The sequence below is a fragment of the Protopterus annectens genome, chromosome 7.part0 (assembly GCF_019279795.1).
Source record: "Protopterus annectens isolate FY-2018-M chromosome 7.part0, PAN1.0, whole genome shotgun sequence".
In the NCBI taxonomy this organism is placed as follows: Eukaryota; Metazoa; Chordata; order Ceratodontiformes; family Protopteridae; genus Protopterus; species Protopterus annectens.
In genome coordinates this window covers 1,145,057,471-1,145,070,181 of record NC_056739.1, presented here as the reverse complement: position 1 = coordinate 1,145,070,181, position 12,711 = coordinate 1,145,057,471, and the positions used below count along the sequence as shown (strand labels likewise).

At 43.6% G+C, this 12,711-nt stretch overlaps 1 protein-coding gene across 2 annotated transcripts in view; it reads right to left on the bottom strand.

Moving 5' to 3' along the window:
- LOC122806913 (stereocilin-like) overlaps positions 1–12,473 on the bottom strand; it is a 608,237-nt gene extending 595,764 nt beyond the window's left edge. For both annotated transcript variants that reach the window (XM_044077724.1, XR_006365569.1), the window contains exons 1-2: positions 12,362–12,473; positions 3,199–3,365 (exon numbers count right to left, since the gene is read on the bottom strand). In XM_044077724.1, coding sequence (XP_043933659.1) covers positions 3,199–3,365; positions 12,362–12,460 — 266 coding nt within the window. In that variant the 5' untranslated portion in view covers positions 12,461–12,473. The remainder of the gene's footprint in view (positions 1–3,198; positions 3,366–12,361) is intronic.
- Between the last annotated feature and the right edge of the window lie 238 nt (positions 12,474–12,711).

Sequence of the window (12,711 nt, the reverse complement as noted above, 5' to 3'; positions counted from 1 at the left end):
AAGAGGAGGTGAAGACTTTTGAGCTAAAGTCCACAAAATCACTATATTAAGAACTTTCATCCTTGGTACAACAGGACTTCTTGAGAACCTTTTGTGGCTGACCAAGTTTTCAGATGACTGGAAGCTGGGTGCTGTCTTAAATTTCTCTAGTGATGTGAACATCCTCCATTAGGGCCTTACCCAAACTAAAGACTGGTGCCAGAAGCATGACTTCAAACTGAATGCCAAGAAATGCATCATTATCCCCTTTGGGGAAAATGGCATCCCCTCTAATTATCACATTAATAACAACATACTAAGCATGCGATCAGTAGTGAGGGACTTGGGCACCCAGGTTGATGGCAACCTCACTTTTGACTACCGCGTTGCATCCATTGTACGGAAGGCTTTCAACATGGCCCACCTCATAAATAAGGGTCTTTTATCCAGGAACAAGGAGGTCATAACATTCCTGTACTCCTCTGGTATCAGACCCATTATCGAGTACAATGCTCCCTTCAGTATGTACCTTGCCAAGCACATGCAGCAGTTGGAGAGATCACAGAGGTTCCTGACCAGGAAAATCCAGGGTCTCAAACACCTATCCAATACAGATAGGCTAAAAGCCCTGTCCCTCTACTCAGTCTCATACAGACACCTCAGAGATGACCTGTGTCTGGCATATAAGGCCATCTCAAACCCAGCCTTGATGAAGTTGCTGCATATCTGTAAGACAAACTCCACTCGAGCAACCCATATGCAAGGCCTTAACCTGGTCTGTGACATTAATAGAACTTGTTGGCAGGATAGAGTTGTGTCCCAAAAGCTCGCCCATTTGTGGAATAGACTCCCTCTCCATGTCAAGCAGAGTACCACTCTAGCCCTCTTTAAGAGAAACCTGGACTGCATGGAAAACAGAAAATATACCCCTGGGATTCCACTTGTGTCCCTGCTGGACAGGGGAAACAGGTGCTGACTTTGAGGGAACATGGGCAAAATTCTTGGCTAGGTTTATAAGGGCCTCCGGTCCAATAGCCAAGTATCATCCTATGAACCTATGACCATAAGAACTGCAGCTCATAGTCTTAAGACTCTGTGCTAAATGCTAGACTGATAAAGTGAATATAATGAAATTATATAGCATATCAGAGAATCTCAGCAGCCAAACAACAAGAGAACAAAAAATAAGCCAAAACAAATCTACAGAACTGAACATGACAATGGAAGCATTAATTAGCCAAAGAAGACACTAAACCAAATTATGAAACACTGCAGCGAAATAAACAAAGCAGCACATCTATATCACATGAATCATTCATCAAAAACTCCACACCATAACCTTCATAATCTTCTAGAAATCGCTACACTTCTTTTCAAGAGTCGTCAGTAAATGGCATCTCCAATGTAAATGTAGGGCACCTGAAAATAACCTTTTCTGCAAGCAATCCTCACAGCTGAAATCGAGTACTACTTCCATAACAAAATGTAAAGGGCCACTTTTGTAGGGCTGCTACACTGCCCCTGCACCACCTTCTTTATTGGAGGTGTCATCCTACACCCTGATCACTTATATATCTTAAAACCAAGGTTACAGAATTGCTTCTGATTCACATCTGGGAATAAACAGCAATTACTTTAAAAGAAATGTATGCAAACCCAGTACGTTTTAATAAGACAGCAAATCAATATCCTAACTTTGCAATTTAGATATTCAAAATAATGGCATTTGGGGCAGGTACATTTTTAAAGTGGGGAGGATATTTGATTTATTTCCTTCCTCTCTGAGCCATAATTATCATTAGTCTATACTTTCTCCTTTTTTGGGATCAGCATGCCTTTCTATCTCCATATCATTGTCTGCACACCTCTGTACTGCCACTTCTACTAAATGGAAAGCATATTCTTTCCTTTATACAACACTATGTGCACTGCTGCGTAGGACAATCAGATTCTTGCCATCGTAGTTTTGTGGCTACTTCAGATGTCACTGAAAGTGTACTTTCATATCTCTTGGTACAGAATCTGATAGCAGACCTAGTAAACTGGCTCAGATCTTTCCCTCTGAGACACCTCTGCTTCTTTACTAGAGACGGATCGAGTATTCTGGCTTTAAGCGCAAAAGTTTAAAAAGCACACTTTCCAGCATCCAGCTCTTCTCTTTTACTCCTGGTACAGCCTAAGCCCTTTCAACACTTCTAGGGATGGCATTTGGAAGGTTCAACCATCTCTTAAATATCGTTTTCAGAAAATCTGCCACTAATTCTCTTTCCAGAACTTCAGAAGTTCAGATGCCACAGTACTTGTTAAATTGTTTGTCCTTTCTTCAGTATCATCTATCAACTTAACTCAACCATTATTACAGTGTTTTATCACAGAGCAGTTTACAAAGATGACATTTAAATAGGCAAAAGGTAAACAAAAGTTAGAAAAAAACTAAATATATACTGAATACACTGACCATGTCTATATCTATAGCTATATATATATATATATATATATATATATATATATATATATAATATAAACAAAAGATATCAATATAAATTGTAACATACAAGTTAATAATATGCACAGTATATGAACTGATATGTTTTCAGATCACCACTGTGAATTAACTTGAATTTTCAGTGTTGTAAAGTCATTAAACAAGCCCTCCACAATGTCTAGCTGCTTACCTATTTTTGATTCTATGATGGCCAGTCCTTACTGTACCTCATGACTTCTTGAAGCCCCCAAAAATCTCTTCTTTCACTTTCTTTCTTCACAATAGATTTCTTCCAGCACTGCCTCTGGTTGGAACTGCCTACAGCAGTAGTATGCACTTTTTTAACCTTCCACACAGCATCTGCTACATTTATCTGAGCTACTCCTAAGTTATTGTACAACTCCTCTACTTTGTGGCAATCCTGAACGGTAAACACTAGTGCAACACATGCTTGATGTCACAGGATCCCAATTATGTCATATGCTGTCATTAACAAATGAGTTAAAAGTATGGTGTAGATGAAAACCATACTTCTGCATACAGGTTTTAGTCAACCTTCATTCAAAACATATATCAGTGCACCCTAATAATTTTCCATCTCACTGCCACAAAAACCTCTTATGCACTGCTGCTGATTTCGTCAGACAGCATACTAAGAGTCAATCTTCTGTACATGTGCAACTACACACTTTCTTTATAAGAAACACATTGTCACTGGAAAACAAATGACTTACACTGTGTCATTGAGTAGTAAGGAATCTGGCAGGCTCAGGATGTCAAAGACAGACATGAAGGGGATGAACTGGGAGAGATCAATAAAGAGTTCTGGGGTCAGCCGGGGAAATTTTTGCAGGAATGTGGATGCAAGGCTCTCCATTGCTTGTTCATCTGTTTGAGAAACCTAAAGGAAAGATAAACACAGATGCTAAGTGTAAGATTATAGTAAAAACTGCCTGAAATTTTCCTCTAATAATCTATACAACACTTCTCTATTAATACTGTATGCCCAAATACAGTTAATTTATTTATTTGAAAATGGGTGGTTGGGAAGCCAATGTTTCTTTTGTTAGAAGAATCCATTGATGGGAAGAGAAAGCACATCATACGTAGGACAGTTATGTATGCTGGTGAATTAGGGATAAAATAAATGTAGCACGGTTACAGTTTTGCTGTTACATTACAGAATATAGCAAACATAACAGTTTTCTATCACTATACAAGGGATAGTGAATAGCACAGATAGTGTTTGCTATTTTATTATGTAATATAACACACTACTCATATTTATTATTGGTACAAAGAAGCCAGTCAAAGAAAGCATGTGTCGTATGAGTAAACGACAATGAAAGAAAAACAGAATAAAACAATTTAAATGTTGGACAAGTAGACAGAGTGAGAACAGATATAATGAAGCAGGCAGTGGTAGGAACTAATTTTAGGAAAGAAAGACAGGAAGGAAACAATGATACTGTCGGCAAACAACTGGTCAGATGTGATAGAGTATGATGGCAGGTATTAACTCCTCAAAAGTGAGTGGAGTTATGTAATGGAAATCTTACAGTGACACACAGGTTAACACAGCTACTTCTCATTCACAGAATTTAGGGTTCAAGCCTGCTCTCTGATTATTGCCTGGCTGACATTTGCACATTCCACCTAGATCTTAACCACTCAACTATGAATATCTCCTCTCGTCTTCCCTACCATGCTGACTCCTTGCTATCACCTTAACTTGACCCTTTTTCCTTTTGCCCTCCCATCACCTCCTTTCTACCTTGAAATCAACTCTCCTCTGCTAAGAACTCAGCAAATACATTTATACTCGTGTTAGTTCAAATGCTTGCATTTGTTACTTACATGTCCATACCTGATTGAAGCATTACCACTCTTATTGTTATTACTTTCTTTAACACAAAAGTACTGCTCTGCTTACTTTGTTCTACGTAGTAACATTTTTACTTTGTAATTAAATATCATTCACATGTAAATTAATGAATGCAAAAATACTGCTCATTACACTTTGTTCTATGCATTAAATCTAAAAATACTGCTCATTACACTTTGTTCTATGTATTAAATGTAAAAATACTGCTCATTACACTTTGTTCTATGTATTAAATTTAAAAATACTGCTCATTACCCTTTGTTCTATGTATTAAATGTAAAAATACTGCTCATTACACTTTGTTCTATGTATTAAATGTAAAAATACTGCTCATTACACTTTGTTCTATGTATTAAATGTAAAAATACTGCTCATTACACTTTGTTCTATGCATTAAATGTAAAAATACTGCTCATTACCCTTTGTTCTATGTATTAAATGTAAAAATACTGCTCATTACACTTTGTTCTATGTATTAAATGTAAAAATACTGCTCATTACACTTTGTTCTATCTATTAAATGTAAAAATACTGCTCATTACACTTTGTTCTATGTATTAACATTTTTACTTTTGTATGTAATTAATGTGAAGCTTTTCTCCCCGGGCCTCCACTGAAAATGGGCTCTTTCTAGGCCCAGTGGACTTTCCCGGTTAACAAATGCAATAAATAAATAAAATAAATAAATATGTATGAGTTTTCACAGCACTTTTATTTCTTTTCAGATCCTCAAAACATGCTACTTAGGTTGATTGACTACTGTACTAAAACCTTCTATGTGTTTGTACTGTGGAGTTTCTTCTTATGATCTGCCATTGTAGAAGTGCCTTTGGTTCAGTGGGAATAGTACAGTTAAAGCAGACTAAACAAATAATCAAATGAGTAAATAAATAAATAGGTCAAATATCATTAGAAAAAAGAAGCAACTCAATAGAGAGCAACTGGGAGGGAGTGGCTGGAGAGGCAGTAGGTAAGGAGAAATGGATTAGTATGTGAATAGAAACAAAGATCACCAGATTCCAATCGAATTTCTATGCACTGTTTTTTAGCATTCATCTTATTTCATTCCCCTAATATTCAGGGGTATGGACTCTGCCAATTTTTTCCACATTTGTATTCTAGCTTTATGTAAGATAACCCCATGTCGCTGTAGCCAGTAGTATATGATGTTATGTGATCCTATCTCGCCGACATTCTGACTGATGGGTTCAGAGCCGATCCCTCGGCTCCGACTCGGCACGCTTATGCTATACAGCGAGGCCTCTAATTGGCTGAGCTATCTTTATCCCAGGATGCACCACCACTAATCCCCCAGATCTCATTTTCCGCTTACAGAGCTTGGACGTGGTCTCAACATTGGCTGGGCTAAGTACTATATATTAGGCTTTTTTCCTGTCAGTATTTGCTCCATTTAAACCCAAAAGCTGTTTTAACGGCTATTCTTTGTGTACGAGTGTTTTTCTGGAATTTAGTTGAAATTTTCGTGTTTTTTCCTGTCAGAGAAGGTTCCCATTTAAGTTAGAGGGGCCTTCCCCTGTGGTTACTACTACTTTAGTGGTTGTGTGTGGGTCAAGTACCCGTTTAAGTTAGAGGGTCTTGACCCTCCTTTTCTCTTTCTCACAGATCTTGTGTGTGTAAAAAAAAAAAAAAAAAAAAAAAAAAAAACTTCTTTAGTTTAAATATTTACACTAGCTAGTGGCATACATATTTTTGTCCTCGTGTGTCAAACCCTTTGTTATTTAGTGTGGTGATCTGTTTTTTTTTTCAGCCTGATTATGTCTAAAGAGCATAAACCCTACGGGTTTAAAAAGTGCACGAGGTGTGGCTTCAAAATGTCCATAACGGACGACCACTCCTCGTGCGTCTATTGTCTAGGTGCTAAACATCTGCAAGAATCGTGCAGTGTATGCCATGCGTTTTCCTCCAGAGTCCTCCAGGAGAGGAAAAACAAATTAATCCTCAAAGGATTAATTAAGCCTTCCTTCGAGGAGGCTTTATCTTCCTCTCCGTCTCCTTCTAAAAAGAGGAAAGCGTCGGCTCCGACCAGTCAGTCGGAACCGACTGCTAAGAAAACTAAGCAGACTTCTCCATCAGCTCCACGGACTTCGGAGCCAAGGTCGGAACGGTCTGCCTCGATTCCTCCAGCCTCGACCCCTCTGGTTTCGGAGCCGAGGTCTGGGGCATCGAGAGGCAGGTCACCCTCATCGGCTCCACTGATATTGGAGCCGATAAGGGTCATCGGCTCAGACTCTTCCCCCTCGGAGCCGAAGTCCTTATCGGCACCGAGGGAAATTTCCTTGAAAGTTTCCTCGGAGCCGATAATTGTTGAGTCATTTCGGAGCCGGTCCCCGAGCCCTTCGGAGCCGATGGAGAAATCAGTTCGGGCCCGATCGGTATCCTCGAGATCATCCAAGATGTCTGATTCGGACATCGACAGGGTGCTCCTTCGACTCTTCCAGTCTCCGGTGTTCCAAAAGATGGTTTCGGCTCCAGCCCATTTGGCTTCGGAGCCGATGGTCCACTCCCCTACTGTTTTCCTCCTCCAACAGCTTCGGCACCGTTGGAGCAGGTGCTGATGGAACCAGTGGAGGTGTTAGAGTCGGGCCCGACCCTTGCTCCGACTCCGGCTCTTGGGTCAGAGTTCAGTGCACGGACTTCTTCCTTCGGCCCTGGGGGGGAGGCTTCGGGATTGATGCTTTCGGTCCCAAGTCTCCCTCTTGGTGCGTCGGCGGCGGGAGTACCGTCCACTGTCGTGGCCACGGAGGGGGGACCCTCCCAGGATTCTGGTGGTCCCGCCTTCAGGGCTATGAGGAGTGCTTTAGCCAAATCTTCCTTGGCTACCTCCACAGTTTCCCCAGCTCCTTCCCTACATTTGGAGACTGGGTCATTGGCAGTCCCCCTGTCCGTAGACAGCGGAGCCCCTGGGCCTCAGGTTACCCCGCTGGGGTTTCTCCCCCTCCTGGAGGTCCTTCTGAAGCCTCTTCGGAAGAACCTCCCAGGAAGAGAACGTGCAAGAGGAAGCACGTTGACTCCCCTGACGAGTCTTTGACATCTGACACTGATCTCGATGATGCAGAGGGGTCCCCCAAGTCGTCCTCGGATGATGTCTCCTTTGCAGACATCCTGGAAGACCTAAAACAACGAGGCAGCTGGCAGTCCAAACCTCCCTCTACTGATGAGTCGGTGTTCCTGAAGGCCTTCGGGGCTCAGCCCTCCGCCTCCTGTGTGTCTCCGCCCTTCGACGAGCTCTTGGCCTTGATCTGTCGAAGGGCGTGGGAACACCCAGACTCTGTGGAACCAGTGCCCGCTCGTCCGAACAAATTTCTCTTGGCACCCCCGGATAAAGAGTTCCTTACGAAAGGTGTGGCTGTAGATGCTATGGTGGTGGCATCTGCTACCCAGCAAGATGTAGCAGAGGCTTCTACGTCCGTCCATCCTCCTAATAAGGAGTCTAGGAGCATGGATCGGTATGGTAAGCGCACCCTTAGTTCAGCGGCCTTTACTCTGAGGTCTTTGAACTACCTGACGCACTTTACGAGATTTCAGAGGGATCTGATTAAGGAGCTATCCGATACCCTCTTAGGTAACCTGCCTGAGGAGCTGGCCCAGACGGTTGGCTCTCAGCTGGCTACAATGTCGTCCATTTCAAACTCGTCCATGAGGCTCATTTCAGATGCGGCGAAGGGCGTAGTAGAGCGGCGGGTACAGGCATTGCTCTACGGAGACAAGCCTGGCTCCGCCTGTGTCATTTCAAAGGAGGCCTTTAAGTCTTCATTTGCCGACGCCCCCTTTGATGGGTCCTCCCTGTTTGGACCCAAGGTAAAAGACACACTTACCTGCTGTGAACAGGAGGGTAAGACTCTGACTGCCATAGGGGCACGATTTTCCACTCCCTTTCGGCCTTATCCCAAGGCTAAAAGAGGAGGGAAAATGTGGTTCCGTAGATCTCAGAAGTCTTACCCCTCTCAGCAGGAAGGTTCCCCCTCCAGAGGCAGAGGAGGGGGAAATTCATCTGGAAGACGCCGTCCCAGAGGCAGCAGAGGCCCTCGCAACACTGGAGACCGCGAGTCCTTTCGTGGCTCTTCAGCTTTTCATAGTCCCTGAGGGATTGCCCGGCTGTGCTGCTCCAGAGCCAGTCGGGGGTCGTTTTTCGAAGCACCTGAAGGCCTGGGAAGGGATCACTCAGGACCGATGGGTGCTTTGGATTATCGCCGGAGGTTACTCCATCCCATTCTCTCGCCCCCCCCCCCCCTCAGTCCAAAAAAATCCCGGACCCGCCACCCAGTCAATGGGATACCGCAGCCTCAGAAATTTCAAAGCTGTTGCAAAAAGGAGTCATCCAACCGGTCCCCGCAGACCAGATCGGATTAGGGACTTACTCAAGATTCTTTTTGGTGCCAAAAAAGACCGGGGACTTGAGGCCCATTTTGGACCTAAGCAACCTAAACCATTCAGTCAGGAAGTCCAAGTTCCGAATGGTCACTCTACAAACCATTCTCCCGTTGTTGGAGAAGGGTGTTTGGATGTGCTCCATAGATCTCAAGGACGCGTATTATCATATCAGAATACATCAAACGTCCAGGAGACATCTGCACTTCAGCCTAGGAGGCAGTCATTTTCAGTTCCGTGCGCTGCCCTTTGGTCTCACCACAGCCCCCAGGGTGTTCACCAAATGCTTGGCAGTAGTGACTGCTCACCTGAGAAGTCTAGGATTCCAGATGTTTCCGTACCTAGACGACTGGCTCCTAACTGCCACCTCCAAGCATCTACTTCTGCGGAGCCTGCAAGCCACTATATCACTGGGCAATGCCCTTGGAATCACCTTCAATTGGCCAAAGTCTGTGTTGCGTCCATCTCAAAGAATAAGATTCATAGGGGTAGAGATAGATTTAAACCAGATGAGGGTCTATCTACCTGCAGACAGAATTCAAACCATTCAAAATCAAGTTCGAGCCTTATTCCCCAGGTCCAAAGCCCCAGCCAGAATGGTCCTGCAGCTATTGGGATCCATGTCTGCCACAGTTCTGCTAGTTCCCTTGGCAAGGTTGCACATGAGAATCCTCCAGTGGCTTCTTTCAACTCAGTGGTCCTTTCAGGAACTCCCTCTCAATCATCTCATATGGATCATGGAATCTTGCAAACGGGACCTTCGCTGGTGGCTAGTGTCCTCCAATTTGGATCAGGGACGACCCCTTGTTCTTCCTCCTCCGGCGGCCACTTTGACCACGGACGCCTCCCAGATGGGGGGGGGGGGCATTCCCTGGGCAGGTCAGTCCAAGGCAAATGGCACCCGGAAGAGACTCCTCTTCACATCAACATCTTAGAAATGAGGACAGTACTCCTGTCCCTTCAAGCCCTTCACGATTATCTCCCTCAGGGCGTAATTGCTGTTCACTCAGACAACATGTCAGTGGTCTGGTACCTGAACAAACAGGGAGGGACCAGATCTTATCCTCTTTGCAGAGAAGCCATGAGAGTTTGGGAGTGGGCAGTCTCGACCAAACGCTTCCTAGTGGCTACTCACATACCGGGCAAGGCCAATGTCATAGCCGACAGATTGAGCAGAACCATCCTCTCTCCTCACGAATGGTCTCTGAACATGACAGTTGCAAGGCAGATTTTCAGCGAATGGGGAGTTCCATGTTGCGACCTCTTCGCTACTCCTCTGAATGCGAAGTGCAAAGAATTTTTCTCCCTAACCCCGGCTCCGGGGAAAAGCTCCATGGACTCATTAGTCCATCCTTGGCCCACCGGCCTGCTTTATGCCTTCCCTCCAGTTCCTCTCCTCCCCAGGGTGATTCAAAAGGCATCTCTCTTAGGGAGCAGGATGATCTTAATTGCTCCTTACTGGCCTCGTCAAGTGTGGTTTCCCTATCTTCGGAAACATGCTCTGGAAGGTCCATGGTTCCTGGATCAGATCCCAGACCTTCTGATTCATCAGTCAGGACTATTACACCAGTCCCTCCACACCTTAAAATTGACGGCCTGGCTCCTCCTCTTCCGACGATAGTCAGGAGTCAGACACTGGATCCAGATGTTGTGCACATATTATCTTCAGCCCACAAGTCCGCTACAAAGAAACTGTATTCTAGCAAATGGAAAAGGTTTGCTATTTGGGCTCAACTCCGGGGCCTGGACCCCATTTCTACTCTCGTGGCAGAAGTACTAACATTTCTGACCTCTCTTTTCAATCAAGGCTCTTCAGTTTCTACCATCAAAGTACAATTGGCAGCAATTTCTAATTTTCATGAATCCATAGACCCACCTTTAATGAGCAACAGATTGTGTAAGACCTTCCTGAAAGGTGCTGCTCTATTAAGACCTCCGATTTCTCATCCTGCACCTCCATGGGATCTCGATATAGTGTTGCGTGCCTTAACTTCTTTTCCCTTTGAACCGGCAGCTACCTGTGATCTAAAGTTTCTATCATGGAAGACAGCCTTTCTAGTGGCAATTACTTCAGCCAGAAGGGTTTCAGAGCTTCAAGCTTTGTCAGTGAAACCCCCGTACTTGGTTTTTCATACAGACAGAGTATCCCTCAGGCAAATCCTTCTTTTGTTCCTAAAGTTTGTTCTACTTTATGCTTGCAACAATCGTTAGAGCTTCCAGTTTTTTTCCCAAAATACTCTAATAAAGCAGAGTTTATATTCCACACACTAGATGTCCACAGACAGTTACGTTTTTATTTAGATAGGACCAAACAATCAAGGAAAACAGATCAGTTATTTGTATCCTTTGCAGAAAACAAATTGGGCAACGCTGTCACAAAGGTCACTATTGCCAAATGGATCAGGGACTGTATTACTCAAGCTTATATCTGTTCTAACAAAGAGCTTACCACCTCTGTCAAGGCTCATTCTACGAGGGCTATGGCTACTTCGGTAGCATTTCATTCTAAGCTTGCTATTGGTGACATTTGTGCTGCAGCTACATGGTCTTCCCCGCACACCTTCATTTCCCACTACAAATTAGATGTGGCATCTAGAGGACGAGCTTCATTTGGTTCCACAGTGCTCAGGAGTGTTTTCCAATGAGCCACCCGGGATTTAGGTGCTAGGGACGCTGTCCCATCAGTCAGAATGTAGGCGAGATAGGATCACATAACATCTTTTAGTTATGTACTCACCATAACTTCAGATGTTTGGGATCCATCTCGCCTACATTCCTAATAACCCACCCTCCTTCCCCCTTCCTTGGAGATCAGAGGATATCAGAAGGTCCGAATCCTGTTATTTCATCTTGAAACATCTAACAATGTTATATAAACAAGTTGTGATTGTGTGCATGAATGCGGACAAACAAGATCTGGGGGATTAGTGGTGGTGCATCCTGGGATAAAGATAGCTCAGCCAATTAGAGGCCTCGCTCTATAGCATAAGCGTGCCGAGTTGGAGCCAAGGGATCGGCTCCGAACCCATCAGTCAGAATGTAGGCGAGATGGATCCCAAACATCTGAAGTTATGGTGAGTACATAACTAAAAGTTTCAATGTATCTGTATTTCTGACTCCATTTCCACAACACATGCTTAACTATATTACTAATATGGCAAATGCATCATGCTGCCTCCAGGGTTTGTGACCATACCATTTCGGTAGTCACCTGTCCTTCAACAAGCAATGTTGTTGTTGTTGTTGTCTTACAGCTTTTCCAGGTTAGGGGTCGCCACAGCGGAACTCCGGTCCGCTAATGATTAGCAGTAGATTTTCACAGTGCCGTGTTGCCGGCTCGATGCCCAACCTTCGACGAAGGCACGCCCATTCACGCATGTCTTTTGGAACGCCACTCGACCCGCGGGGAGATCATATCTATTTCTACTACATGTGCTAATTGTTTTACATTTCACTAGTTATGAGAAGGAAATCTACTCTGAGAACACAAATGCTACAGTGTTTCACTTTTACATGTGTTAATATCTGTAAATTGTTCAGTTATTGTTTCTTTTTCTTTATCAGCCATTTTCTATATGCATTTTTACATACATTACAGACTCTGCATATTAGGATATACCCACCTGTAACTGGGGCCAGGTTCTATGCATATGCGAAAGAAATCTGCGGGCTGCCCCCTTTTCTGCTGACATCAAAAGCTTTTTAAAGGTTTCACGTGGCATCTGTAAATATTCCTAGAAAGTAAATATGAAGCAGCTTGAATTTAAATGAAACATAGGTGCCACTGCCCCCCCAGGCCATTTCAAACTCTTACAGGTTTTAGCACAACAAAGATAAGTAATAATACATAGCAAAATGTAAATAGTTAAGGTAAATCATATAAACAAGGAGACCTACAATTGGATAAACAGATAAAAAAATAAATTACAGGCTTAAAAATTAAAGGTCAAAACAATTTACATTTGATGAATGA